This window comes from Pseudoliparis swirei, chromosome 14 (genome assembly GCF_029220125.1).
Source record: "Pseudoliparis swirei isolate HS2019 ecotype Mariana Trench chromosome 14, NWPU_hadal_v1, whole genome shotgun sequence".
In the NCBI taxonomy this organism is placed as follows: Eukaryota; Metazoa; Chordata; class Actinopteri; order Perciformes; family Liparidae; genus Pseudoliparis; species Pseudoliparis swirei.
Window position 1 is genome coordinate 9,824,052 of NC_079401.1, and position 26,857 is coordinate 9,850,908.

At 41.8% G+C, this 26,857-nt stretch overlaps 1 protein-coding gene across 1 annotated transcript in view; it reads left to right on the forward strand.

Annotated features, from left to right (window-relative positions):
* Positions 1 to 26,857, forward strand: part of LOC130204709 (dystrophin-like) — a 320,570-nt gene that overhangs the window by 175,445 nt on the left and 118,268 nt on the right. The window contains 6 exon segments of the mRNA XM_056431663.1: positions 1,247 to 1,370; positions 4,822 to 4,900; positions 8,043 to 8,155; positions 9,394 to 9,522; positions 19,943 to 20,135; positions 21,530 to 21,675. Coding sequence (XP_056287638.1) covers positions 1,247 to 1,370; positions 4,822 to 4,900; positions 8,043 to 8,155; positions 9,394 to 9,522; positions 19,943 to 20,135; positions 21,530 to 21,675 — 784 coding nt within the window.

Consider the following 26,857-nt stretch of genomic DNA (forward strand, 5'->3'; position numbering starts at 1 on the left):
GTCCGAAAGGACAGAGAGAAGAGGAGAGAGGTGCTCAATGTATCCTAAGATGTCCCACAGCAGCCTATAGTGGCATATCTAGGGGCTGGACCAGAGAAAACCCTAACTATAAGACTGTCAAAGAAGAAAGTCTTCAGTCTACTCTACATCCCGGACTGAAGGTGGAAGCTGGTTCCATAAAAGAGGAGCTTGATAACTGAAGGCTCTGGCTCCCATCCTAATTTTTAAGACTCTAGGGGACACAAGTAGCCCCGCATTTAGTAAGTGCAGCTCTCTAGTGGGGCAATATGGTACTACAAGATCTCTAGTGGAGTAAGATGGTACTACAAGCTCTCTAGTTTTGTAAGATGGTACTACAAGGTCTCTAGTGGAGCAATATGGTACTACAAACTCCTTAAGGTATGATGGTGCCTCACCAATTAAGGCTTTACATGTGATTCTTGATTTTACAGGCTGCTAGACCAAAGCAAAATATGTTTGAGCTTTACAATGCTCCGTAGTTATTGTAAATAAAAGGGTGAATTGTAGGTGTTGTTTGACTGGAAAAGTGGACACATTAGCTGGTACTGGGTTACTTGGGTTGATACCTTATAGGTATCTGGTACCGATATCCAAATGTAGGTGTTTACCAAGTTTCAAACAAAGACACCATTGAGTTGGATTGTGGGAAATGGACTGAGGCCGCTATCAGACTGACTTTATTTCAAAGATGTTCCTAACGTCGTCAACAATCCAAAAATAATGACTATACATGGACAACTCTCGCCCATGTCAACTAAAATGTGTGATGTCATCAAGTAACAGCTCTGTAGGACGTTGTCATATGAATATTTCTCTTGCAAGTCCCCAAACTTTATGGAATTGTCCTATTAAGTAGTTGGATTACTTGAAGTAAAGGACTTGAATGCTTTTTCCATCACTGCAAGATATACAAGCACAGACCATTGACCCTGATTGGCTCACAACCGAGACCGCTGAATGTGGTTATGAGGCAAATCTGCCTGGATGGATGGAGTACTTAATGTGTTGTCTCATAAACGGAACCAATCAAGTTCAAGTTGTTACATGTTGACTCATATTACTCACAGGGTTAAATTTGTTCAAAGTACATGTATGGAAAATGCTAAATGGGACATTAAATATCATCAGTTGTAGTGAAGGCAATCTGCAGATGGAATCTCTCAGAGTTAACAGGAAGAGTAAAGTATGCAATCGTGTGTGTGTGTGTGTATGTGTGTGTCCTCAGGTTTGACGTGGACTTCACAGAGCTCCACAGCTACATGACCCGCGGTGAAGCCATCCTGCAGAGCCCCGAGTTCTCCGTGTCACGCAAGGAGGGCAGCATTCAGGAGCTGCATGACAAAGTGCAGGTAAATACACTGTGTGTGTGTGTGTGTACTTTCATCTAGCTTTTAGAGGACCAATTGTGATAGTGTTGGAAGGTGAGGACATTTTGACCGGTCCTCACATCTTCAAAGGCCTGTTTGAGGGATCAGATGTGGCTTTATGGTTTGGTTTGAGGTCAGATTTGGCAATAGGCATTGCATTTAATGGTGGAGGTTCGGGAAGGGGCTGTGGAATGCATTGGGAGATGCCCTGTAGAGCTTAATCTTCTGAGACCGTTGATGCTGAAATAACAGGGTTCCATCACACAGTGGGGTTAGTAATTCATTTTACATTCTGAACTGTAATTATGGATACAGGACAACCCCTGTGTTGTGGCTATTAGGTGCAGCAAAGGGTTCATAATGGCTGTGGAGCTACCTCTGCATGTCAACTCACTGGTTTTCTCCTCAAAAGGAGAAAACATACACAAAAACGAGGGAAATTAAGGAAGCTTACGGCTGTACTGGAGTCTGCTCACTGTAGCAAACGATAAAGATTTAACAACATGTTGTTGCTAAACAAATATGTCTTCCCATGTGGCTTGAAGCGATAGTTTAACAGTTGGGGGGGGGGGGGAGGGGGGAACGCTCCTTCGAGAGTTTGAGATGAGAAGATCAATACGACTCTCATTCCTGTAGGCTAACTTTGAAGCTGGAGCCAGTTAGCTTATCCTGGGAAGGCCTGGCTGGGAAGGTTCACTGATAACCAAATTATTGAAAGGGGGCAGGGATGACGGATTTTTGTAATTGTAACACAGAATTGGGCCTCGGCATTGGTTCCTTTGATGAAAATCGAGGACATTATACAAAATAAGCTTCAAAAATGAAAACCATGTGTATGTGACGAAGCTGCCTGAAGTAAAAAGCTCTCTTCTGTCGGCTGTGGCTCAGTGGTAGAGCATAGTGTCATCCTTCAATCAGAGGAGTCCATGTCGACGTGTCCTAGGTCAAGACACTTAACCCCAATTTGCCCCCGCAGGCTGTTCCTGCAGTGTATAAATGGTTAGCTAGTTCTGATTGGCAGGTGGCACCTTTCATGGTAGCCCCTCCCATCAGTGTAAGAATAGGTGTGAATGATGACTTGTAGTGTGAAAGAGTAGTCGGAAGACTAGAAAAGATTTACAAGCACAGACCATTTAGCACAGGGGTGCTCAATACGTCGATCGTGATCTACCAGTCGATCGCCGCGATCTACCAGTCGATCGCGACGTAATATTGGTAGATCGTATGACATTTAAAAAAATTGGCCCGCCCCCCTGAAATCTCCGCCCGCCACCAAAAAAAAAGTCACTTGCGCTATAATGCTGCCACAGCAAACAGAGTTAGCTATTTGGAGTCCCGTTGGTGTCATTCGTATGTTAATCCAATATTCACCCTCCATATTTGCATATGCATTTGTAATATACCCTATTGTTCATGTGAACATATTGGGTTTGAGCAGCTTTAAACTGACCACATTAATTTGGTAAGAATTGAGAACCATAGCTTCACATTAAATTCAAACACCGTAATAAGTAATTTACCATATTAAACTTTCTGAATTAGTGCTTGTTCTTGACACAAACCATTTGCAACAACTTTTTATTATAGGCAGAAAACAATACACATTCACTCTTATAAATACATTCATACTGAATAAGAAAGACTAAAATGGAAAAAAGCTTACAGATGGCTCACAAAGCGCTGATGCACGGTTTGTTAATGATAAACAATTAACGCTGTAGATTAGGCACAACACAAACTGTTCGTCAGCGTTTATAAATGTGCTCACAAATCATTCATAAAAAATCTGTTCAACTATCCTCTGTATCCCCATAAACATTGTATGAAGCTTCTATCAACTCTAAAACTTAAACTGGCAGTACAAATGAAAAGAGTAGTGAACCCATGGATATTAAGGTAGGCCGATTCTTAAAACAAAATTGAACCTATTCACACTCTTAAAGTGTTGAATCTTTCTATTGGAGAGGATATTTGAAAGGGAATGTTATATTCATAATGTTTCACTTCGTGTAAGATCTGCTGAAACCAAGAATGATTGTGTTTTCCTTCACTAAAGGTGCGTTCACACCAAAAGCGATGCGATTTTTCGCGTCGCCCAAATCGTGTGCGTTTACTCGCGCGACCATTTGCCATGCTCACGCCATGAGCGCCGAGACGCTCCACGAGGGGCGGGGCTTATCTCCGTGTCTCGTCTCCGTAAAGACCGTTATCATTTCCTTCATCCACCACGGAATAACTAACCACTAGTTCTGCTTTATATTTGTTGTGCACATCCCACACACTAACGCCCTCCTGTTTGGGTTCATGACATCACCCGTAGGCTCACTCAGCTCGGTCACTTTCACCGATGAAGTTACTGTTATGTCTGAAAGACTTCCGCTTCCAGCGTTACGAGAGCGGAACACAAGAGCTGATTGGCCCGAGTTGCGAGATTACCGCCTCAAAGTTGAAATATTTCAACTCGGGACGAAAAATGCGCCGCTGAAAACGCGTCGGCGACATTGCGTCGCCCGGGAAAATATTGCATCTATCGCAGCCACACGTGTCTGTACGTTGACTTTTCATGGGATTCGGTCGCGCGAAAAAATAGTTTCACTTTTGGTGTGAACGCACCTTCAGAAGGAACCCTTTTAGGTGTATCCTCTTCACAGTCCACCATGGTTGCAATCTGCAACTTTACCACGAGGTGGCACTAGATCTGACACACCAGACCTTTAAAGGTTGCTTATCATAGCTTAGCATAATGACTGGATACCGCTAACCTAGCTACGGCCAATCTGCCAACTAGGACTCTAAATCTCTCCTTTTCTATTTATTTAGAGGTGGTTATATGACATATATGACCGAGCGTCCCAGGTTTAAATGTGGATGCTTTTTGTTGCATGTCATACCCCTCCCCGCGTTTCTAGACCAATGTCAATTAAAGACACTAATTAAAATGTGTTATACAATATTAAAGCTTTTCAAATAAAAAATATTGCAGTTTTGTAAGAGCGATCAGGAGTACGACAAATAACAAGTAAGTATAAAAGCATTCTTTTTGTTAAAAAGTCAATAAATGACGCTATGTGAGAATTGAAAGCTGAATTTCGAAACAAATTTAACCATTTCCTGAATGAACTGACTTCCTGATCCCGCTGACTCGGCCCTCACATAATCAATGCCCCCACTGTTGTCGTCAAACCTTTCTGTTGTTTGCCCACAACATGCCCAGGCATGCTCGGGTCATGCAGAGGAAGGTCAGAGGTCGATGAAAAGCCACAGGAGCTCTTATTCTGGAAAAATAAGAGTCGGCTGAATTGGACTTTGATTTTCTTTGAAATAAAGAACCACTTCTCCCACCTGTCGTCCCCGTCGTTCTTTTTGTCTTGCTCATCCTTTAACTTTTTTTCTCTCCCTCCCCCTCCCTTCCTCTCGTCCTTCTTCGCCGTAGGCGATAGAACGAGAGCGGCCAGAGAAGTACCGGAAGCTCCAAGAAGCGATGCGCACGGCGCAGACCCTGTTCGAGCAGGGTAACGTGCACTCTCACACGCACTCATTCACATGCGTACACACACACACACACTGTCTGTCCCCATGGCAACGCCTCCACCTGTCCCACCCTCTCTCCTTGTCTCCATAGAAACACTGATAGAGAGAGCACCAGAAGGAGAGAGAGAGATGTTTCTCCTCGTCCGTCCTCTCCTATGTCCTTGTGACATTGTTGGGGCAAACAACAACAAATAGAGATGTGCTTTTGTGTGCTATGTACTATATTTAATCTTTACAGTGTTTCAATGTTATATGGCTTTGAGAGAAATGGTGACGTTTAGGTTAGAGAAATCTTAATAAAGCTGATGAAAAAATTGCAGAAAACTCTAACTCTTCACATTTTTTATATCAATTAACAAACCAGCAAACCTGAGAGAAACACATGAAAAAAAGCTCTTCAAGAATAAAACTGGTGTTATGTTTATAGATTTTTTCAAAAGTTCATTACTGCTCCCTGACTTCGCAACCCTGGCTGTGGTTCTAAATTCCAAGCCCATTGATTCCTATTTGAGACATATATATATATATATATATTAGGGCTGTCAGCGTTAACGCGTTAATCTATGCGATTAATTTGGCCGCGTTAACGCACTAAAATATTTTAACGCAATTAACGCAACTTTGTTTATTTCCGGTGTTCGTTGAAGTTTTTACACTCAAATCGCGGCAGTACGGTTTAACACTGTTTCCGTTTTTAAAATAATTATTTCTCCGCGAAAATAAGGATCAGAAATCAGTTTAACTCGTGGATGAATCAGTCGGGTTTCCTCCTGCTTCTTCCTCCCGTCTCCCCCTCTGATACACAGAGGAACGGAGGGCGACGTGTCGGGTGACGCGGCACGGAAAGAACTCGTCACACGAAACCTTCACCGTGATTGGTCAATCCGTTTGTCTGTCATCATTTTGGGGAAAAAACAACCAATGAACACTCAGTAAATCACAAAGGACCTCCCACCTCACAGGTTAGGCTCATTAGCAGCCTGTCAGTCAGAGAGCAGAGAACACGGCACACGGGCAACTGCGCCTCATTGAATAGAGCTGAGATTGTTCTGGAATGTTTGATGTATAATACGTGGGTATGTGTCATATGCAAAAGACTTTAAAAGGTGAATTTACATTTTTTGTAAAATGTATAAAATGCCCCCAGCCTCCAGAGGGTGAACAGGACATATTTGAATGTCAGTCAGTTACCAAGGCCACTGGTTCTGCTGTTGTTCAATGTTAAAGATGACAGGACCAATGGGGTCTCAAAAATACTTCTTTTTTTTTACTAATCTGTTGTTTCACTGAAGAAACAATTTATCATCCACAATATTAAATACCTGGCTGGCACTTTATATGTAGGAGCCTCTTTGAAAACACAGCTCTGTGTTAAGTTTGGTCTTTAAAAAGAATGAACTTTTAACTTGTAATTGCGATTAATGAATTTCAAAATGTGCGATTAATTAGTTAATTTTTTTTAATCGATTGACAGCCCTAATATATATATATATATATATATATATATAAAATCAAGAATCAAGGTCAGTGGAGGTCCTCTTGATGATGCAATATCCTCTTGTGTATTACGATTTTAAAATAAAAGTCGCCACTGTGACATTTGACATATTCCTGGACAAAAGATTTTAAATGATCCTAATTGCTTTAAACTCTTAGTGTTCTTAAAAATATTCTTGAAAAATGTTCAGGGTTTGAGATGCAAAAACATAACAGAATACATACGATTTGAATGTCCTGAAAATATATTCAAACTCAACAGCTTTTATTGAATGTAATGATACAAATATTTTAAATGGAAATAGTATATATACACGTTGGTAATGTATATACATATTTATATATATTACTGACTGAAAATTACATTACTTTAATAATCACTTAAATAATTAATGTTGACCCATATATATATATATATATATATATATATATAGAGAGAGAGAGAGATAAACTATTTCTTAGTTTGTAGGTATAATTGCACAACTAAAGAACTTTTGGAAAAGATTAAACAAACGAGGTATAACATAAGTGCGTTGGGCACAATTTAGTTGGAACAGAGCCATTCTTTCCCCCTTGCTCCGAGTTGTTATGCTAAGCTAAAGCTAAGCTAATTGTATCTGATGCTACTTACCTGATAGACACGAGGGTGGTAACCGTCGACTCGTCTAACTTGCGCTCAGAAATAAAATATTTTACAAATTGTCAAACCATGAGGACGTTTTTATCAAGGTAGTGTATTTAGGATCCCTTAACTTCCAGAGTAGCATTTCATGCTAACGGAGCAGTACACTCATGATGCTGTATTTATCGTAACCTGTAACAGCATCAACAGAATGCTTGACATGTAAATGGACCAAATGGAGGCATGTTTACAGGAAGAAGAAGCAATCAGGAGACACGTGGGCCAGGATACTACCTCCAAGGTCCAATTATCATCCGGCCGATGGGCTTTGGGTTGCCCTTTTAGAGGCAGCAGCGTAAATCCATCCTCGTACAAATTTAGCATTGATTATCCCCTCATGGAACCTCTTAGAGGTTTTCATTTCCCGGGCACTGGACTTTTACGTGGAGCTCAAATTGGATCATTTACAAAAAGAGAAACAAAATGTTGACGGAGTGCAGTGTGTGTGTGTGTGTGTGCGTGTGTGTGTGAGAGAGTGTTTGTGTGTGTGTGTGTGTTTGAGTGTGTGTGTGTCTGTGTGAGAGAGTGTGTGTGTGGGAGTGTGTGTGTAATGGTGTGTGTGAGTGTGTGAGTATGTGTGTTAGTGTGTAAGGGTGTGTGTCTGTGTGCGTCTGTGGGCGTGTGTGTGAGTGTGTGTTTATTTGAGTATGTGTGTGTCTGTGAGTGTGTGTGTGTGTGTAAGGGTGTCTGTGAGTGTGTGAGAGTCTGTGTGTGCCCCTTCATTTAAGAGAGTCTGTGTGTGTGTGTGTGTGTGTGTGTGTGTGTGTGTGTGTGTGTGTGTGTGTACAGCTTTTGGAGCTCACATTTCTTACAGAGTATTGCTCACATCACCTCTCCTACAGACGACATTCACCACATTTTGTGTGCGTGCTGTGTGTGTATATTTATGTCCGTCCCCATGTGTGTTTTTGACATTGTCTCCCCACACACACACACACACACAGAGGGGAGTCGTGCCGATGACATCGCCCAGGCAGCGGAGCAGCTGAACCAGCGCTGGGTGGGGTTCTGCTCCCTGTTGGCAGACAGACTGGCGTGGCTGGCCTACCAGACCAAGGTACACACACACACACACACACACACACACATGGGCGGGTCATGCTCCCATTAGAGCAGGGGTCAGGAACCTTTTTGACTGGGAGAGCCATAAAAGCCAAATATTTCCAAATACATTTTATTGAGAGCCATATTGTATTTTTAACGTATAATTTTAATGCGCACGCCGGCATCGGAGCTCTGCAGCGCGCGAGACGGAGAGCCGAGAAGTGTTAACGTGACACGTAGAGACAGAATGACATGCTGCTGGTTAGATACGATGAATAACAGACGTTTAGTTCAATGAAAGAACAAAGACGTCTTTAAGAAAAGGGACCTTAAATTACTTCTGCTGTAATCTGGCGCGATAGAGAAAATTACAGGGGGGCGGGCTTTTTCTCAATTTAAAATTGTCTGGGAGCCATATGCCGTCACTGGAAGAGCCATATATGGCTCGCGAGCCATAGGTTGCCGACCCCTGCATTAGAGGATCGCTGGTATGATCTCTGGAACAACAACATTTTAAAGCTGAGCGTTCCATTTCTATAGTGTTGTGAGAATTGGCAACAGATGTGGAGCAAAGACAGAAGACATTATACTTTATTATACAAATATATATATATATAATATTATATTTAAATAAACAGTGCTCAACATGACTGGTTAACAAAATATTTAATGCATATTCGTGTGAACATCAGGTGCAATTTTCACGTGTAAAATATGTTTGCATGTGTGGAATAAAAAGAGGGAAAGTTTCACAAGCCTGAGAGAAACTGACGCGCACATTTCCTTTAATAAATTTTTTTTTTAAGTTATAAAATATGAGTTACAAGCACACATTTCGATCCCCCTTTTTTACGCATGAGCACAGATATAAAAAATGTAACTACATTATTGGACGCTCTTAAATTCCATATTGGAGCGGGTAAGATCTGCAGGAAAACAAAGGCACTGTGTATTGAGAGAGAGACCGACATTAACCCTTTGAGTGAACACAAGTTTCTAAGCGACATTTCTTTTAACATGCACACAAAAGGTGAAATTATGACAAAATGTGAATGACCCAAAAATAATAGGACGTGTATCTTACACAAAGACTTTTGAGTTATAATTCCAGTGTGAGATGACTGAGGTCGTCATTCTGACGTCTCACCAGGTCGAGTGCCAACTGTGTTTGTATGAAACAAGATGTAGTGTGTGTGTTTTAATACACTTAGTGTGTGTGTGTGTGTGTGTGTGTGTGTGTGTGTCTCACAGGTGCTGGCCTTCTACAGCTTGTATGAGCAGTGTGAGCAGGCGGTGGACAGCAGTGAGAACTGGCTCAAGGTCCAGGCGCCTCCGGCATCGGAACCAGAACCACTCGCAGTCCAACTGGACCGATGCCGGGTGAGTGAAACCCTATGATCCTTATTCTTTTGATCACATAAGAATTACGTTTCACCATTTGTTGTTGTTGTTGAAATCCTTTTTTTTTTTTTTACAATTTAGCTGCTGTTTTTTGTGTCATTTCCCTTTATTATATATCTTCATTCCTTCTGTATCTGTATGTTATTGGGCGTGTTTAAATGTCTGTTTCTTTGCATGCATCTGTTAATCACAGCACTTTGTAAGTATTTTCAATTTGATTTATTGCAACACAGACTGAATGAAATGTCTTTGTTCTCTAATGTTCCTCTTAGCAAAAGGATGATGGATGGCAAAGAATGTGGAGCCACTTATTGTCACATTGATTTAAAGCTAGCAGCAGACTTATGAGGTCATCTATCCAAAATGGCGCCTCTATGTGTCGCTCCGCAGTAGCGGGAGGACACCACCCAAATTTGACCTAAAACTAAATTATTTTATCGATACTTTTCTGTTTCTGTGTTAATAATGAGTAAACGTTAAAGTTGGGGGTCGCCAAACTTTTTTTTTCGGGTTAATTATTATTTTAATTTATTTTCATTATTTAAAAAAAAATTAAAGCAGGCATCAATTAGACCAGGGATTCCCAAAGTGTGGTGCGCAAATGGATATCCTGGTAGTAATGGTGCTCTTCCTCAACAGCTCTCAGTCTCTCTGATTTTAGCACAGATATGTGGTTGAAAACGGGAGCAATGTCAAAAGTAGCTTGGCCAGCAGAAATGACCCTTGGCAACTTATACGGTCATGGAAAACCTGGAAAAGTCATGCATTTTAAATTTTACGGAATATATATACGGTATTTTTTGAATTTCATTTGTTAGTTTAATACTACATCTTCTCACTTTGTCAGGTCCTGGAATCCCACTGGTCATGTGTATGAACCCTGTTCATTGGTCCGTGGAAAAATATTTTGCGGTCCGTTATTTTTTTGTTTTTAGTTTTCATTTCATTCCAAATACGGAATACGGAAATCACGTTTTTTTTTTTTCTTGAAACAAAAAACCAAAAAAGAATACCAAAAGCCAGTGATACATATTGATGCAAACACATAGCAGGGTAACGTTAGAAGAATATTAATTAGTCAATATAAATAATAACTAATTAAACCTGGATATGTTAGTGACAGTGGTGACTACGAGAAGTTTAATATTCCTTAATCGTTGCATTGTTTAATGTTCATCTGGTATTTAATGTTCATGGTTTATTTCCAGCATAGTTGTATGAATCATATATTTACTTGATTTATTTGGGTCATTTTGGAACTAAACATTCCTACATGGAAGTATTGACAATTGAAAAATAAAGAGACAGTTGACATCATCAACATGTGACCTGTTCTGTTGTTACTCTGCTGTCATTGTCTTAGTCCTCTGACTACATCACATCATCATCATGTCGTCCTTTGGTCTCCAGAAGGATGGAGCTCTGTGTTGTGTCTGAACACTGTGTTGACATCTCTAAGATGTCTCACATAGTTTATAGGAGTGATTGTTGGGCGTTGTTGCCTGTTTTTAGCCGTATGGCTATATCTCTGCATGTACATTTAGATAAGCCATATTCAGCTCTGAGCCTTCTTTAGCTTTAGCTTGACTGGGAGAGCCATCAAAGCCATATATTTCATTGAGCTCTGCGGCACGTGAATTTATGAATTGAAAAAACAAACTAACAAAAGGTGTCTGAGTTCCAGCTCCGTGAATGTCACTCCGACTACGTGAATGACTTCCGCATCCAGCGCCACAAGAGCAGCAGCAGCCAATTAGATTCACCAACTCGATTATGATTGGTGATATTAGATAATTTCCCACGCAAACCTGATCTCTCTCTTGCCGCGACGCTGCCAGTTAATCTCTTGGCGAATCTGATTCGCTGCTGGCTCACAGATCTGGGGATCGATCATGGAATCGATATTCTCCGCAAAGTGTGAGGCCTCCCAAGGAACAACCGGGACCATGAGTCACGAGTCAGTCCGTACAACCTTCCGACGGCAAAACGGTTTCTGTCACACCGTGGTGAAGCTTGTCCGTTAAGTAGCACGAGCTTTTGGAGACTGATTACCAACCTCGAAAGAGTGACAGCATTTTGAGTCCTGATCGGAATCTCGGCCTGACAGTTACAGACTGAGCTGCATTCAAAGCCTTCGCCCCAGGACAGTTCAGTGTATTATATATTATATATGTACCTGCCCTACCTGTACCATCCTGCAACTCACCTGGACGAGATTTAAACAAGACTAGTTGAACTTGATTCATTGCATTAAAGCAGGGGTGTCAAACTCATTTTCCCCTTGGGCCACATCAGCATCACAGCTGCCTCTTAAAGGGCCAGTACTGAAACATAAACGTATAAACTACTCCCATTGCATTTGATTATTGTGTATTTGAGTGTAGAAATATTGTATATGAGAACATTTCTCTCAAATGAAAACATACATCCATTTAATTTAAAACCTTCTAAATAAAAGCACAGGATTTTGTTCTTAAATTTCTATAGTGTATACTCAATGCTATGATGGCACCATGTAGTTTCATTAATATCTGGCTGTAGGCTAATGCTAATATTACTGCCATTTGTTAAGTGTTGAAATAGTTGGTAAAAAGTGAACCATACAGATATTTTATGTATCACTATTATAGATAAATATATTAGTATCAGATTTATGGTATCATATTGTTTTTATGGTCTTGTATCGGGTATCATGATTTTTATGGCAGGTATGGTATAGAAGATCGTGACAACCAGGTACAGGAAGAATAGGCAGAATACACTCAAGGAACAGACTCAAGGCTCAGCAGAGCACAAGACTTGAAGACTTGTTCAGGCCAAAAAAAAGGAAGTTGGTTCATGAATGACCAAATCTAAAATGGCGCTGTGCCAACGGCTGCTTGTTTCAGTAGTGGCGTTTTGCTTTTATTTTATTGTCTTTTTTTGCACTTTTCCTCTCTTTTTCTTTTCTTTCACGTTTGTCTTAGTTACGGTCGGACACTGGACCATAACTACTTTTTTCGATACTTCTACTGTGGCTTTTGTTCACTTTGTCGTGAGTATCGGAGAGCCACAGCAAAACAATGACGGGGACCGTCGTTTACTCGCGTGCTCAGTTGATCGCGCTGTGCAGACCGCAGCTCCTGCCTGGAGACAGACCTGTGATCCCTCTGGAGCTACGGAGAAGGGCTCGCGGTTGCAGATCGGGTGTCAAGCGGAGGGCTAAAACGTGGAGATACAAACCCTCGGTACCGTCGATCATAACGGGGAACGTGAGGTCTTTGGCGAATAAGGCAGATGAGCTCGGCGCGCTGGTAATGTCTGAGAGGATCTTCCGTGAGAGCAGTCTCTTGTGTTTCACTGAGACGTGGCTACACGCGGACTATCCGGATCACAGCGCGTCTTTGCCCGGCTTCAGAACTGTTCGGGCTGACAGAGACGCTACACAGAGCGGTAAGAAGAGGGGGGGCGGGATCGCTGTTTATGTGAATGAACGGTGGTGCCATCCGGACCATGTGTGCGTGAAGGAGCGCTTCTGTAGCCGAACATTGAACTGTTGGCCGTGGGGATGCGCCCGTACTATTTGCCGAGAGAGTTCACGTCCGCCATTGTGGTTGTCGTATCGTGCCGCCATCAGCTGACGCTGAGGAAGCTGTGGACACCATCCACTCCACTGTGTCTGCTCTGCTGAATCATCAGCCTGGAGCATTCATGGCTATCACTGGTGACTTTAACCACACCACATTGGATAAAGCTCTGCCAATCTTCCATCAATACATAGACTGCCCAACAAGGAACAATAAAACTCTGGACTTGCTGTATGCTAATACTAAGGATGCATACAGTGCCACTGCCCTTCCCCCCCTCGGCAGGTCTGATCATGACCTGGTCCGGCTGACACCAGGTCTGTTCCTCTGGTGAAGAGGCTGTGACCACCAGGACTGTGAGGAGGTGGTCTCTGGAGGCTAACGACGCTCTACAGGACTGCTTCGAGTCAACGGACTGGGATGTGTTGTGTGGACCGCACGGGGAGGACATCAACAGGATGACCGACTGCATCACGGAATACATCAAGTTCTGTGAACACACCACCATCCCATCACGGACTGTGCGCTGCTTCCCCAACAACAAGCCCTGGATCACCAGGGACCTGAAGGCGCTTCTTAACATGAAGAAAGCTGCTTTCAGGTCTGGAGACAGGGATGAGCTGGAAAGCCCAGCGCAACCTGAAGGTGAAGCTCAGGGAGGGCAAGGACTCCTACAGGAGGAAGCTGGAGGCCAAACTCCAGCTGAACAACACAAGGGAGGTGTGGTCTGGCATGAAGCAGATAACTGGCTTCAAGGTGGGAGGGAGACAGCCAGGGGGCTCCCTGGAGAGGGCCAACCAGCTCAACTGTTTTTTCAATAGGTTCAGTTCACAGCCCTCTCCTGTCTCCTCCACACATCACACCTCCCAAACACCTCCCCCTCTGTCCCCCCTGCTGAGCTGCACATCCACCGAGCCCTCAATAACAATGGGCTCCTCCACCCTCCCCCCTCTCTCTGTGACGACTGACCAGGTGAGAAGACAGCTGGAGAAACTACTCCAGCGCAGAGCTGAAGGTCCTGATGGCATCAGCCCCAGGGTCCTAAAGACCTGCGCCACCCAGCTGTCTGGTGTCCTGCAGCGCCTCTTCAAACTCAGCCTGAGGCTGGGGGAAGTCCCGGTGCTGTGGAAGACGTCGTGCCTGGTCCCTGTCCCAAAGAAGTCAACACCATCTGGCCTCAATGACTACCGACCGGTTGCCCTCACCTCCCATGTGATGAAGGTGCTGGAGAGGCTGGTCTTGGCCCACCTCCGGCCGCAGGTGAAATCGTCGCTGGACCCTCTGCAATTTGCTTACCAGCCTCATGTGGGAGTGGACGACGCCATCATCTACCTGCTGCAGTGAGCTCAGTCGCACCTGGATGGAACCGGTGTCTCTGTGAGAGTCACTTTCTTTGACTTCTCCAGTGCATTGAACACCATCCAGCCACTGCTGCTGAGTGAGAAGCTGCGGGTGGTCGGTGTGGACGCGTCCACCATCTCCTGGATCACTGACTACCTCACAGGCAGACCACAGTTTGTCAGAATGGGCGTGTGCTGTCTGGAACGGTGGTCAGTGATGTTGGAGCCCCACAGGAACTGTTCTGTCTCCTTCCTCTTCACCCTGTACACCAGTGACTTCCAGTACAACACGGAGTCATGCCATCTGCAGAAGTACTCTGATGACTCTGCAGTGGTCGGGTGTATTAGGGATGGACGGGAGGAGGAGTACAGGGCAGTGGTGAGTGACTTTGTAAAGTGGGCCGATGAGAACCACCTGCGGCTGAACGTGGCCAAGACCAGAGAGATGGTGGTGGACTTCAGGAGGAAGGCGACAGCTCCTCCCCCTCTGAGTGTCCTGGGAGTGGACGTGGACATGGTGGAGGAGGACCAGTACCTGGGCGTCTCCATCGACAGCCGACTGAACTGGAAGGCCAACATCAACGCTGTGTACAAGAAGGGGATGAGTCGACTCTTTTCCTGAGAAAGCTTGATCCTTCAACGTGTGCAGCAAGATGCTGGAGTTATTCTACCAGTCGGTTGTGGCCAGTGTGCTGCACTTTGCCATTGTCTGCTGGGGAGCAGCATCGAGCCAGTGACACCAGCCGTCTTAACAAACTGGTTAGGAAGGCTGGCTCCATCATCGGCTGCCAGCTGGAGCACCTGGAACAGGTGGTGGAGAGGAGGACGTTGAAGAAACTTGTGTCCATATTGGACAACCCGGACCACCCTCTCCACCACCTACTGCAGGGACAGAGGAGTACTTTCTCCAGACGTCTCCTCACGCTCCGCTGCCACAAGGACATCTGTTCTCCTGTATCTACAGGAGAACATTCCTGCCGGCGGCTATGAGGCTCTATAACAGTTCACCTCTTGCCAGATCATAGTGTTGATCTGCACTTCACACATCTCATTTGTTTGCACTACACACATACACACACATTTCATTTCATTTGCTCTGCACTCATACACACACTTTGCTTTTTGCACTCTGTCTATATTTAATATTTTTTGTATTTGATCTGTCAGTGTTGTGTATGCATGTGTGTTGTATATTTATTTACATATATATTTAGTTTTGTATTTTACTTGTATACTTCTATATCTTTCATCCCTGTTTCTTATATTTTGTGTTTTGTTTTTATTCTTGTGTGTTGCTGCTACTGTCACGACAAATTTCCCCTTGGGGATTAATAAAGTATATATCTATCTATCTATATTATATATAACTAGAACGGGCACTCGGTAGAGCGCATACCTTCGCATATCACAAGATTGGGCATTGAATTATGAACATTTTGGCATTAGTTGCATGCCAATTGGACAAATGTATCGTGCGATTCGGTTCAATACTTTTTGAGTTCTGTGAAAGATTTTTACCAGTTCATGACCTTGACCTTTGACCCGATCGATCCCAAAATCTAATCAACTGGTCCCCGGATAATAAACAATCATCCCACCAAATTGCATGCGATTCGGTTCAATACTTTTTGAGTTTTGCGAATAACACGCATACAAATAAATAAATACACGGCGATCAAAACATAACCTTCCGGCATTTTCAATGCGAAGGTAATGACAATTTATATGTATTCCTATTATTATAGGGCCCGATCACTGTCAGAATGGAGGACCTATTGTTCTTAAAATGTTTATTTTTATGTCGATTTGTGGTCAAAATAATCAAATGACCGTAGTTCATACAACGTGGATGTGGAGTGGCGACAAAAAAAAGTCACCAGAATGGGATAATTGTATTGCTTGTATATATTCAATGAGAGGACCAATACATAGGAAAATAGATATTATTTTTGTATATGCTACCAGCACCTGTAAATAAGGCTGATTAACATAACTTAAAACATATCAATTTATGATTTTTAAAAAAGGAGTTACATGTTGGAACTATTTGGCATTTGCTTGATTCTTAATGTACAGTCGTTAAAGTAGATTTGGAAAAACAGTATCCAGGCAGTGTCTCCTCTCATCTAGGGCTCAATGCTCAATAATTCTAACCTTCAAAGGCGAACTGAAACTTTACTGAAATAACGTCCTCAATCTTTATAATCTGGCCTTCTCAGTCTATTTATTACTGCTGTTCTCCTGATAGCTCCACTGTGTTATCAGTGGCTGACAGCACTTCACTCCACAGCTGTGAGTGTGGCGGGATTAAAGTTTATTTTTGTGGAATAAAACGGTGTAAAGGTGTAACCCTTACCACCAACAGTGGTATCCTATCATTACTTCCAAGGCCATTCATTTGCATGAATAAAAAGCATTGGTTTGTATGATTGATCAAAGACACATAAAATACTACATCCACATCCATTTTTTTAAATTAAAAGACAAAAGACAATACATAGATCTAGAAGACGATGAAACAGTGCGGACGACAAAATAGTGGACAAAACATCAAGATTCAAGATTCAAGATTCAAGATGGAAGCATTCTTGGGCACAGGGACAATAGTGGATCTCTTGAAGCAGGCGTCAGAGCATTGAGAGAAAGGAAAAAGAAAAATGCACGTATACATGTGTGCGCGTGTGCGTGTGTGTGAGCTTCTTAAGGTACGTTCACAAAATCACGTCGCCCAAAACGCGTGAGTTTACTCGCCCGAGTATTTGCCGTGTTCATGCCATAAGCGCTGCGAAGCTCCATAAGGGGCGGGGCTTATCTCCGTGTCTCGTCTCTGTAAAGACCGTTATTATCTCCTTCATCCACCATGAAGAACTAACCACAAGTTATGCTTTTTACTTGTTGAGGACATCCCACACACGTCTGAACATCTAACGCCCTCGTGTTTGGGATCATGACATCACCCGTAGGCTCACACAGCTCGGTCACTTTTACCGATGAAGTTACTGTTACGTCTGAAAGACTTACGATTCCAGCGCTATGAGAGCGGAACATCTAAACGCGTGTTATTGTGTGTTAACATTATTGTCCGTCTTGTTCTGATTCAACAGCGGCGGGACAGCGAGAGCTGATTGGCTCGAGTTGCGAAATTATCGCCTCAAAGTTGAAATATTTCAACTAGGGGCGAAAATTGCGTCGCCACATTGCGTCACCCCAAATGCCCCAGACGCGCCGCCCAGAAAAATGTTGTGTATCGCAGCCACACGCGTCTGTACGTTGACTTTTCATGGGATTCGGTCACGCGAAAAAATCGCGTCGCTTTTGGTGTGAACGCACCTTTAGAGTTTAGACTAATGACTCAAGCAACGGCAGCCAATGTTGCCATGTAAACCTTAGTTCCTGCTAACAAGAGACTTTCACCCAGGAAATAGAATTCAACATTGAATTATTTTAAGTTAGTTAAATTTCAACAAACTTAACTTGATTAACCAACACTACTGAGCTGTAAATGAAGCTCCACTACAAACGTAGCCTACTTAGACGTATACTTTAATTTACACTGCCTACATCAATTATTAAAGTAACATTATGTAACAATTGTACGTTAAAATAACAGCTTGAAAAAAATTGTGCCGCTACAGTGACTTATAATATGGCAATTTGCGGCTCCGCCATTGCCATCGGGGGTCTGTGGGGAAATAACTCCGCTATGTAGGATTCTGGAGCCGCCCGATCCGGGGCGGATGGACTTCGACCTGCTTTCTGGCAGTGATTACGCAATGTCATATAGTGCCACTCAACGCTCGCAGCTACAGTATAAGGGGAGCTTTTTTATGTCGCTTTTTGGTGTTGTCAACAATATTGTATTCGATCACACGTACTCCACATTCAAACATTTAGAAAACAACGTATATAGGCTGAAAACGCGATCGGTATTTCATCTAAACTAAATGTTGTCATTCTTTTGGTTATGTTGTAACAATTCGCCCTTAGCAACTCAATCAAGGGGGAAAGGTACAATACGCAAAAAAAAAAAGGGAATGGGCGGATCTGCGAATTCTGGTGTTAACTCTCTCTGCTCAAATGGTCGGAAAAGAAAAACACAGTCGATATGCGGAAACCCAAATGTTATTATATTAAATCAAATTCAATGCATCTGCAAGCCCCCAAAATGAACACATACACTACAAACAATCAAACCCACTCAAAACGAAGTATAATCCCCGGATCCCGACAGTCCCCAAAGTCTTTGCAGTCCCCCAAAACAAAAGTAAATGACTGCACGCACACCCCCCCCCCCCCCCCCCAAAAGCCGGCAAACAGCTGACCGACCAGGCGGAAACGTGGCGAGGCGCCGCGTTCAATCCCCGCGCTACTTCACCCTAGTCCGGTAGGTGCTGGGCCCAGTTCACAGTGTTCCTGCGCAGTCTTCGTATTAGTGATCCCGCCCGTTGGTATAAATCCAAAATAGAAACAGTCGCCGGATTGCTGCCGTTCTGAGTCCGCTCACAAGACCGCCGCCTGTCAGCGCGCTCCAAACAAAAAAAAACTCCCGTCACCTTTTATAACCTGTGACACGTACAAATAATAACAATACTAATAATTATAATTATAATACAGGACAACACATGATCCCAACTCAATACAAGTGTATGCGAGGCTGCATCTATCGTAACTGGGTATTTACGACACTGAAGTAAACGTTAAATACCTCAAAAACTGAAGGGGGCGCTAAAAGGGAAAAACTACATAATGGGGCTTTAATACTTATTCTCTCCTCTTCCTATGAAGACAAAGTAGTGATTCCTTCCTGTTCTCTGTCTACAGTTAAAGGAAAGATTACATTTTGGTTTTGCTGAGCTGGTCCAAATGACTGCTTGGCTTCCGATTTATTAACAATTGTGACTTTTACATTTCTGTAAAATACAACTGATTGAGCAGAAGGCAAATGGTGTGAACCTTAAAAATGATGACACAAAACTTTTCCACAGATCAGATTTTATTGGACAACTATTGATATATTGCGAAGGAGTTTTTTTTAAATTCTTCCCCAGAATCAGAATGGGTAACACTTTATAATAACTGCACGCTATGAAGCATTAGTTAGTTATTAGGAGTAAACACTCAATTCGTCATTTATAAAGCATTGTTCCACACTTTATTAATGATGGATTCACCAATTATGAATAAAGTATTATTTAACGCTTCTAGTGTTTACCGTTTACTTTTGTTTACTTTTATTTGCTCATGTTAGAGTCTTTCTCTGGTCCTATTGCTCGGTAACACTTTATAATAACTGCACGCTATGAAGCATTATATAATGCTTCATTTGCAAACGGTGAATCTATCATTCATCAAGTGTGGAACAATGCTTTATAAATGATGAGTTAAGTGTTTAATCGTACTTAACTACTTCCTCATAGTGGCAGTTATTCTAAATGTGGGCTGTGCCGGTTCATCCATGATCTGACCCCCTTTTCCTCGGCCTCGGCCCGGCAGGAGGAGGTGGCTCGCCTGGCCTCCCTGCAGCCCCAAGTGGACCTTCTAGAGAAGCAGCTGAATGCGCTGAAAGAGGAGAAGGAAGGGGAGGAGGACCCGTCGGCCTTCCTGGACGCCGACGTCCACGCCTTCAAAGAGCACTACAACGATATCCTCGAAGATCTGAGGGCGAGAGAGAGGCAGTTACAACTCGGTGAGAGAGGAAGGATGCTTATTCACTGCAAGAACCCTGATGTGTTTTGGCGCTCTTGACTTCAATCGTTGGTCTGTTAGAGAAAGTGCTGCATTCACATTTTTAGGATTCTTATGATAAACTTTTTTAAACATGGGTCTAATTTTTTGGACAATACACTTGACTCCTAATGTCTTGGGATGCACCGATGCCTCAAGATTATTATTAAACCACTTAGCTGCAAGACAATAAGGAATGAACGTTAAAGCATTTAAAGCGGTCACATCTTCCAGAAAAAATAAATACATTTTAAATGAATCACCACGATTGTTCACTGGGGTGAATTTAAATTGTCAAGAAGGCTTCGCTCCTCACCAAGTGTTTCAAGTTGAACTCAACATGAATCTTTTTAAATTCAATGTACTCTTCTATATTCTCACAAATATGATATTAAATTTGAGTATTGCGTACCAGATACTAAAAAGACAACAGCCATTCATTTCAATTAAAACCACTTGCAGAGACAAAACATTTCCACTTCATTGAATTTGAATCAGTATTACGGTTCTAACGGATACCTGGTACCATCTGAAGTTGGGATGACTCACAAACATAAATCAAGGGTCCTATCAAAGGTTTTTAGAGGCGTCTCTTTTTATATTGGTGATGGGTAAATGCTGTTTGGGTGTCTGTGGGAAGCAATTTCGTTCACACTTCGGTTTTGATTGACCTTTGACCCTCTCTGTTTTTCGTATCTATATTTTTTACCTGAACTGACGGTTCTGTAATGTGCAACATACCAAGCTCAGTACACTTTATTTGAGGGTATAGCTGCGTGCTGTCAACATAAATATTAAATTAGCTGCGATGGCGTTGAATAATATTTCCCAAACAAAATATTTGTAACAAAATATTCCATTTAATTTTCTTAATTTCTCTGGCAATATGCCCTTGGGGGTCACAGTAAACAACTCAGTGTACAATTATGTTGCATATTTATAATTTGATAAATGTGACTAAATAAAATAAAGTGAAATCATAGGACAATATTAAGATAGAAATGGAACATCAACATACACTTGACTCCTTAATGTTTTAACACTAATTAAATTAAATTAGGTATATTCTCTGAGCTATAGAGTATCATTGTATTCATCCAATATTTGTTTGAATGTATTACTTATTAATTATACTTCTAAGTTTGTTACTATTACTTGATTCAATTGTGTGGAAGTTTTCTTTTTTTATTGAAATGAGTTAACGTGACAAAAACGGCCAAATTATTTCTTTGAGTGTATAAAAGTCACACGAGTTTCTTCACACTGCAGGATAAATGATTTGTAATTATGAAATATGTTTTCTTGCTGGTATTTCTCAATTTGTACTGACATACGTCTCCCTCTGTCTCGCTATAGTTTTGGAGAGCTTGCCCCCGGCTCGTTATAGGGAAACCATATCCATGCTGTTGGCATGGTTACAACAGTGCGAGGCCAAGCTGGCCGTTCCATCCACGGCCGTCACGGAGTATCCAATAATGGAGCAGAGACAGAAGGACGTTCAGGTAAATACACACATGCACACGATATATATATATTCATGTTTTATTAACATATACAGAGTTTGTGTGTATTTAAAATTAATAGAAGCTAATAGGGCTACTGTCTGTAATGTAATGTGCACATATTCATATATCTCCATTGAACTTTCTATTCATATGCTAGTTGTGTTGCAGCTATCGTGGCAATCCTAATTACTAGTTCATAAAGCCAACATCAATGAGGAAGTATAGACCCGAGTAGATTCATAACAGAAATTCATATGACGAAGGAAATTATTTCACAATTTAATCCAGCTTTTTCCATTCACTTTCATACCTTTTTTTTTAGCTTTCATTGCTAACACTTTCACTTCACTGCTTTAAGCACTTAAAAGTCAGCTGACATTTCGATTGCATTCACCGGCTTACCCATCGACTGCCTTTATCTCGATTGGCGCGTCAACTGCATTCGCCTCAACTCACTCCTCAATTTCTTTCATCTCATACTTTTCAATTTAGATTTTAACTGTTTTCAGTGCTTCCCCATCAGCTAACCTTTAACTTGCTTCATCTCTCCAAATCCCACTTCAACTGCTTTCAGTGCTTTCCCATGAACTAACCTTAAACTGGCTTCATCTCTGCAAACCGCACTTCAACTGCTTTCTGAATGTGGACCACTCACTCTTCAACTGACCTTTCAAAAGCAAATCATCTCTGTCTCTTCAACTGCTTTCAGAATTGACTCTTTACTGTCATCAACTGATGTTTCAAAATCGATCATCTCTATCTCTTTCACTCACAGTTCAATTGCTTTCATTTTATGACATTTCAACGACTTCTGGTATTTACAATGCTAGTGATATTTTAATCTTTATCTCTCGTATCTTAACTCGCAAGTCCACATGACTTTACACGTCAACAAGTTTCAACAGTTTTCAGCCCTTCAGTAAATATTTCATGTCATTGAAGTGATTAAACGAGGTGCAACGCCATTAGTCGACTAGTTGTTAATCTTATTATTGATTTATAAACGTAAACATGAAACCTTAATTTAGTGATGATAATCCCATTGAATTATCCTTTGCATGGTTGTGCTTATCCTCATATCCTTGGTATGAACTGCATTCATCTCTTTAACTTCATCTGCCTCTTCAACTCTCTTAACTATCGCCTTCAAATCCTTCAACGCTTAAACTTCAGCTGTGACTCCGACAGCATCTGTCAAACAACGGTTTATCATTTGAATACATTTTAACGTGTTTACGTTGTTTCAAAAGGTTAACTTTTTCAGCGCTATAACTGTTTAGTGTTGTGTGTTGTTGGAGGTAAGTATAATGGCAGTTATGAATTATAGGTCATTATACTGTACGGGTGTCTAACCTACGAGGATTCAGCTGTGTATGCTCTACTCAGATCTACAGTATATACTAATTACAATAAATGCCAACATGGCGCTTGCTCCATGATGCTGTTTGGCTGCACAACACTGTAATCACTTTTTACAACGTGTAATAAAGTTATATAGCCAGTGGCGATGGCGCCAAACTGCCAGAGCAGCACTCTTGTAAAGGGCGTGTTCCTATTGGTCTGTGACAGAACAATGATGACACGCCCCATTAACCACAACTCTGATTCATAACCACAAATGGCATCGGATGTACGCCACGAATTACTGTGGTGAAGGTAAAAAAAAAAGATGTAAACAAATCTTTTTCCTTCAGTTTTTTCTGCTTTTTTCCTTCTTTTTTTCTTCTTTTATCAATTTGCACATTAATAACACATTTCTGTCATTGTGCCAGATTTAAGGATTTAAAATAATATATATTAAGGATTTAAAATAACTTATATTCATTATACAACATACTAGAAACAAGATTATGTTGCATACATGTCGGAAGCACAAAACATAAAAGCATGTAAGTAAAATATGTGAAACAGCAAAACAACAATAAAAGACGTGCATGCAGGCCGACGAGGGCCAGCTGTCATCAAGATAGACGGACGGCTGAAGGGAGCCAGTGACCTCTTCAACTCAGTTTCACTTCGATCAAAAATCTATAAAATAGAAGAAGTAATAATAGTGAAGGACTTTTTTATGTGGCACATTATAGTGTGTATACGTATATACGATTTAGTGTATTGCCATCGATTGCGATTTTTTTTCTCGAATTAAATTTTAGGGAAATTATGGACACACAACTATATGCATGAAAGAAAAAGAAAGTTGAGGGGTTGAGTAGTGGTCTTTGAACGCAACACATAAAGAACCGCTGTCTGCCCCCAACATGTTTTATAGGCCTTCATTTGATCAATCTACATATTATGATATGTTTTTAAGTGAATCTCCTTCAAGGTTTTAAAGTCTGATGCAAGAGGAATTGTCTCATTGTCTTGGTGAGAAGAAGCCATCGCTTTCACGTCCTCTGGCCTTTAAACCGCCGGCGCCAAAGCACAAAGAGTTCGGAAAGGATCTTCTTGTAATCTCCTCCCTACAAATAATAAAAAGCAACTGGCAGATTATTTATTGATTCAGAACTCTGAAGACAAGCGGAGAGAATGATGGTGAACATCTGTGAAGCAAGACTGCTCAGCATGCAGAGTGTGAGGCCAGAGCTGGTGTGTGTGTGTGTGTCTACAACTCTGCAATTATGAGAGGCGGGTGAGCTAAATCCCAGCAGAGCAAATCAGTGCTTCTGTTTATCACAATATCTACCTGCAGACACACACATACACACACACACACAAATCCCAGCGCAGTGTGTTCCATTTTGCATATAAAGAGAGCATACACACGCACACATTTGTCATTGTGTCACTGCTAATCTGTATATATATCCAGTCAAAAGAATATATCTTTTTACTTTTCACTTTGTTGTTTTAGAATTGTTGACTTCTATCTTCAACTTAAATTAAGTTGTGTGAGTACATGTGTGTGTGTTTGTGTACATGTGTGTGTACATGTGTGTGTTTGTGTACATGTGTGTGTGTACATGTGTGTGTGTGTGCCCCCTCTTTAAACCTGATGATGCTCTTGTTGCGTAGCAGGGTGATCGAGCCTTGTAGGCTGAGATTAATTAAAGTTTATTGGAGATAATAATTAGGAATCCCTTCTGCATACTGATAAGCTGTCGTATACATCTTCAGCACGACGCGTGTGTGTGTGTGTGTGTGTGTGTGTGTGTGTGTGTGTGTTCCCGTCACCCAGGTGATGGTATCACCTCTCACCCCAGTTGCTTTATTCATTATAAATAATAAGCGTCCCTCTCAGGTGGGAACCTGGTTTGAATCCTGAGCTCTCGTAGATATTAAAAACAGATGATTATTAATATCATCCACGTTATTAAAGTCCTGATTGCAGCATTCAATCACCTATAATGTAGGTGTTATCACATCTTTACGATTGATTGGTGATGTAGTGAGAATTGAGTGTGTGGGGGGGGGGGGGCGTGGGGGACTGCATGGTCGCCTTAATGAGGACAGCAATAAGCCCTGAACATTCATAATCCATAAACTGATTGTACTTTGTCCAAACTCCGTCTCACTATAATGTATTACAACAAGTCATACGCTTATAAACAAGTCAAGATCAAAAGATACACAATAATGTTCTCGTTAGTCAACAGTATCGTGCTTAGAATTTCCGTGCTTTCTAATTGCACCAGAACGCACCACACAGCGGCCGCTGAGAAGTGAAGCAGTCAAACTTCACATGTTACCGTCATACCGACATATTTCCATGTTCTTCTGTGTTTTTTTCACCAAGAAGAGTTAGTTTTGCCCAAAATGGCATAGTTTGCCCAAAATAGTACATTATGTTACCTATTTGTCTGCATTGATTCAAATCCAGCAGTTTCCAGCCGACGCATGGATCATAATGCTTTGATGAAGCCACCAGATGGGACTGACAGCAGCTATCTATACATTATTGTTTGTGTCTAATCCATAACAATCTGTGGATACCTCACAAAGCCTGTGGGCCTTCTCCATATTTCTGCATGTACAGCATAGAACTCTTCATGGTCTCCAATATTGTTAATGTATGAATGTTGATACATTTTCCTTGTGCATATTACTAGTTTTAATGTTTTCAGTTATTTTTAACATGACAATATAAACCTCGGTTTATCCCAATCTATAGTTACAGTCTTCATCTTGATTTTGATTTTCATGCTGATAATGCATCTGAAATTTAAATTTTTCCACAAGGCGAAGATAAAAACATCTTATTTTCTCCTTCATTGCGTCTCCGTTTTCACAGGAATGGTGATGAAGATAGTTTATATATCTATCAAAGGAAACCAGATGTGAATATAAGCTTTATGCTGCGGTCACACCAAAAGATATGCTATTTTTGTATTATTTTGCCTGTTCACCTATGTTGTGGATCTTTAATAACCCGACTCGCTCATCAGTCGGTTCTAGAAGGAGGTTGGTCCATGTGCTGAATATAAATCTAAAGGAGGAGAAAAGAAAAGAAGAACCCATAACCTCAGGCAAAAACACTCTCTAATGCCTTCTCGGTCTGGATTCATTGTTGCAGCAGATGGATTGTGGGTAAGCCACAGTAACTGGCGGATGTCCCGTCCAGGCTTGAACTAAGCTGAACTGAAGCCTCTGAGCCAGCTCGGTGTGAACGGAGGCTTTCTTCCCCCAACATGTTCCACTGCAACCCACCAAAAAGTTCATGGGGAATTCCCTCACCTGTCCACTTGTGATTCCTCCTGCACAGCCAACACTGAGCCACAGCCAATGGTGTGAAAAGGCTTTAATTACAACATGTCCACAGTGGCAGCGCCATAACGCCATCCCTCACTCGCTCAATACTGTGGGTGACGTCGCAGACAAGCTGTTCAAATGATTTTTTGGGGGGGCCCAAATCATTGGCTGTATGGCATTTCCATGAAGTATGCAAGCACATGATAGATGGATGTCCAATAAATCACATGTAAATGTGTCGAGGACATACGGGCGTGAGGATTGATTTGTTCGGTGCTATGCAATTTTTTCCTTATTCCGAAGGTAAGTGTGGTGAACATGCTACTGTCAGGGTTCGTACGCTCATGGGAAACCTAGAAAAGTATTGGAATTTTCAAATGGTTATTTCCAGGCCTGGAAAAGTCTTTCAAAAAAATGTAATCCTGAAAAAAGTTTTGGAAGAGTCATGGAAATGTGTTATATGTGTTACATGTTAATTTACACAGTTGGA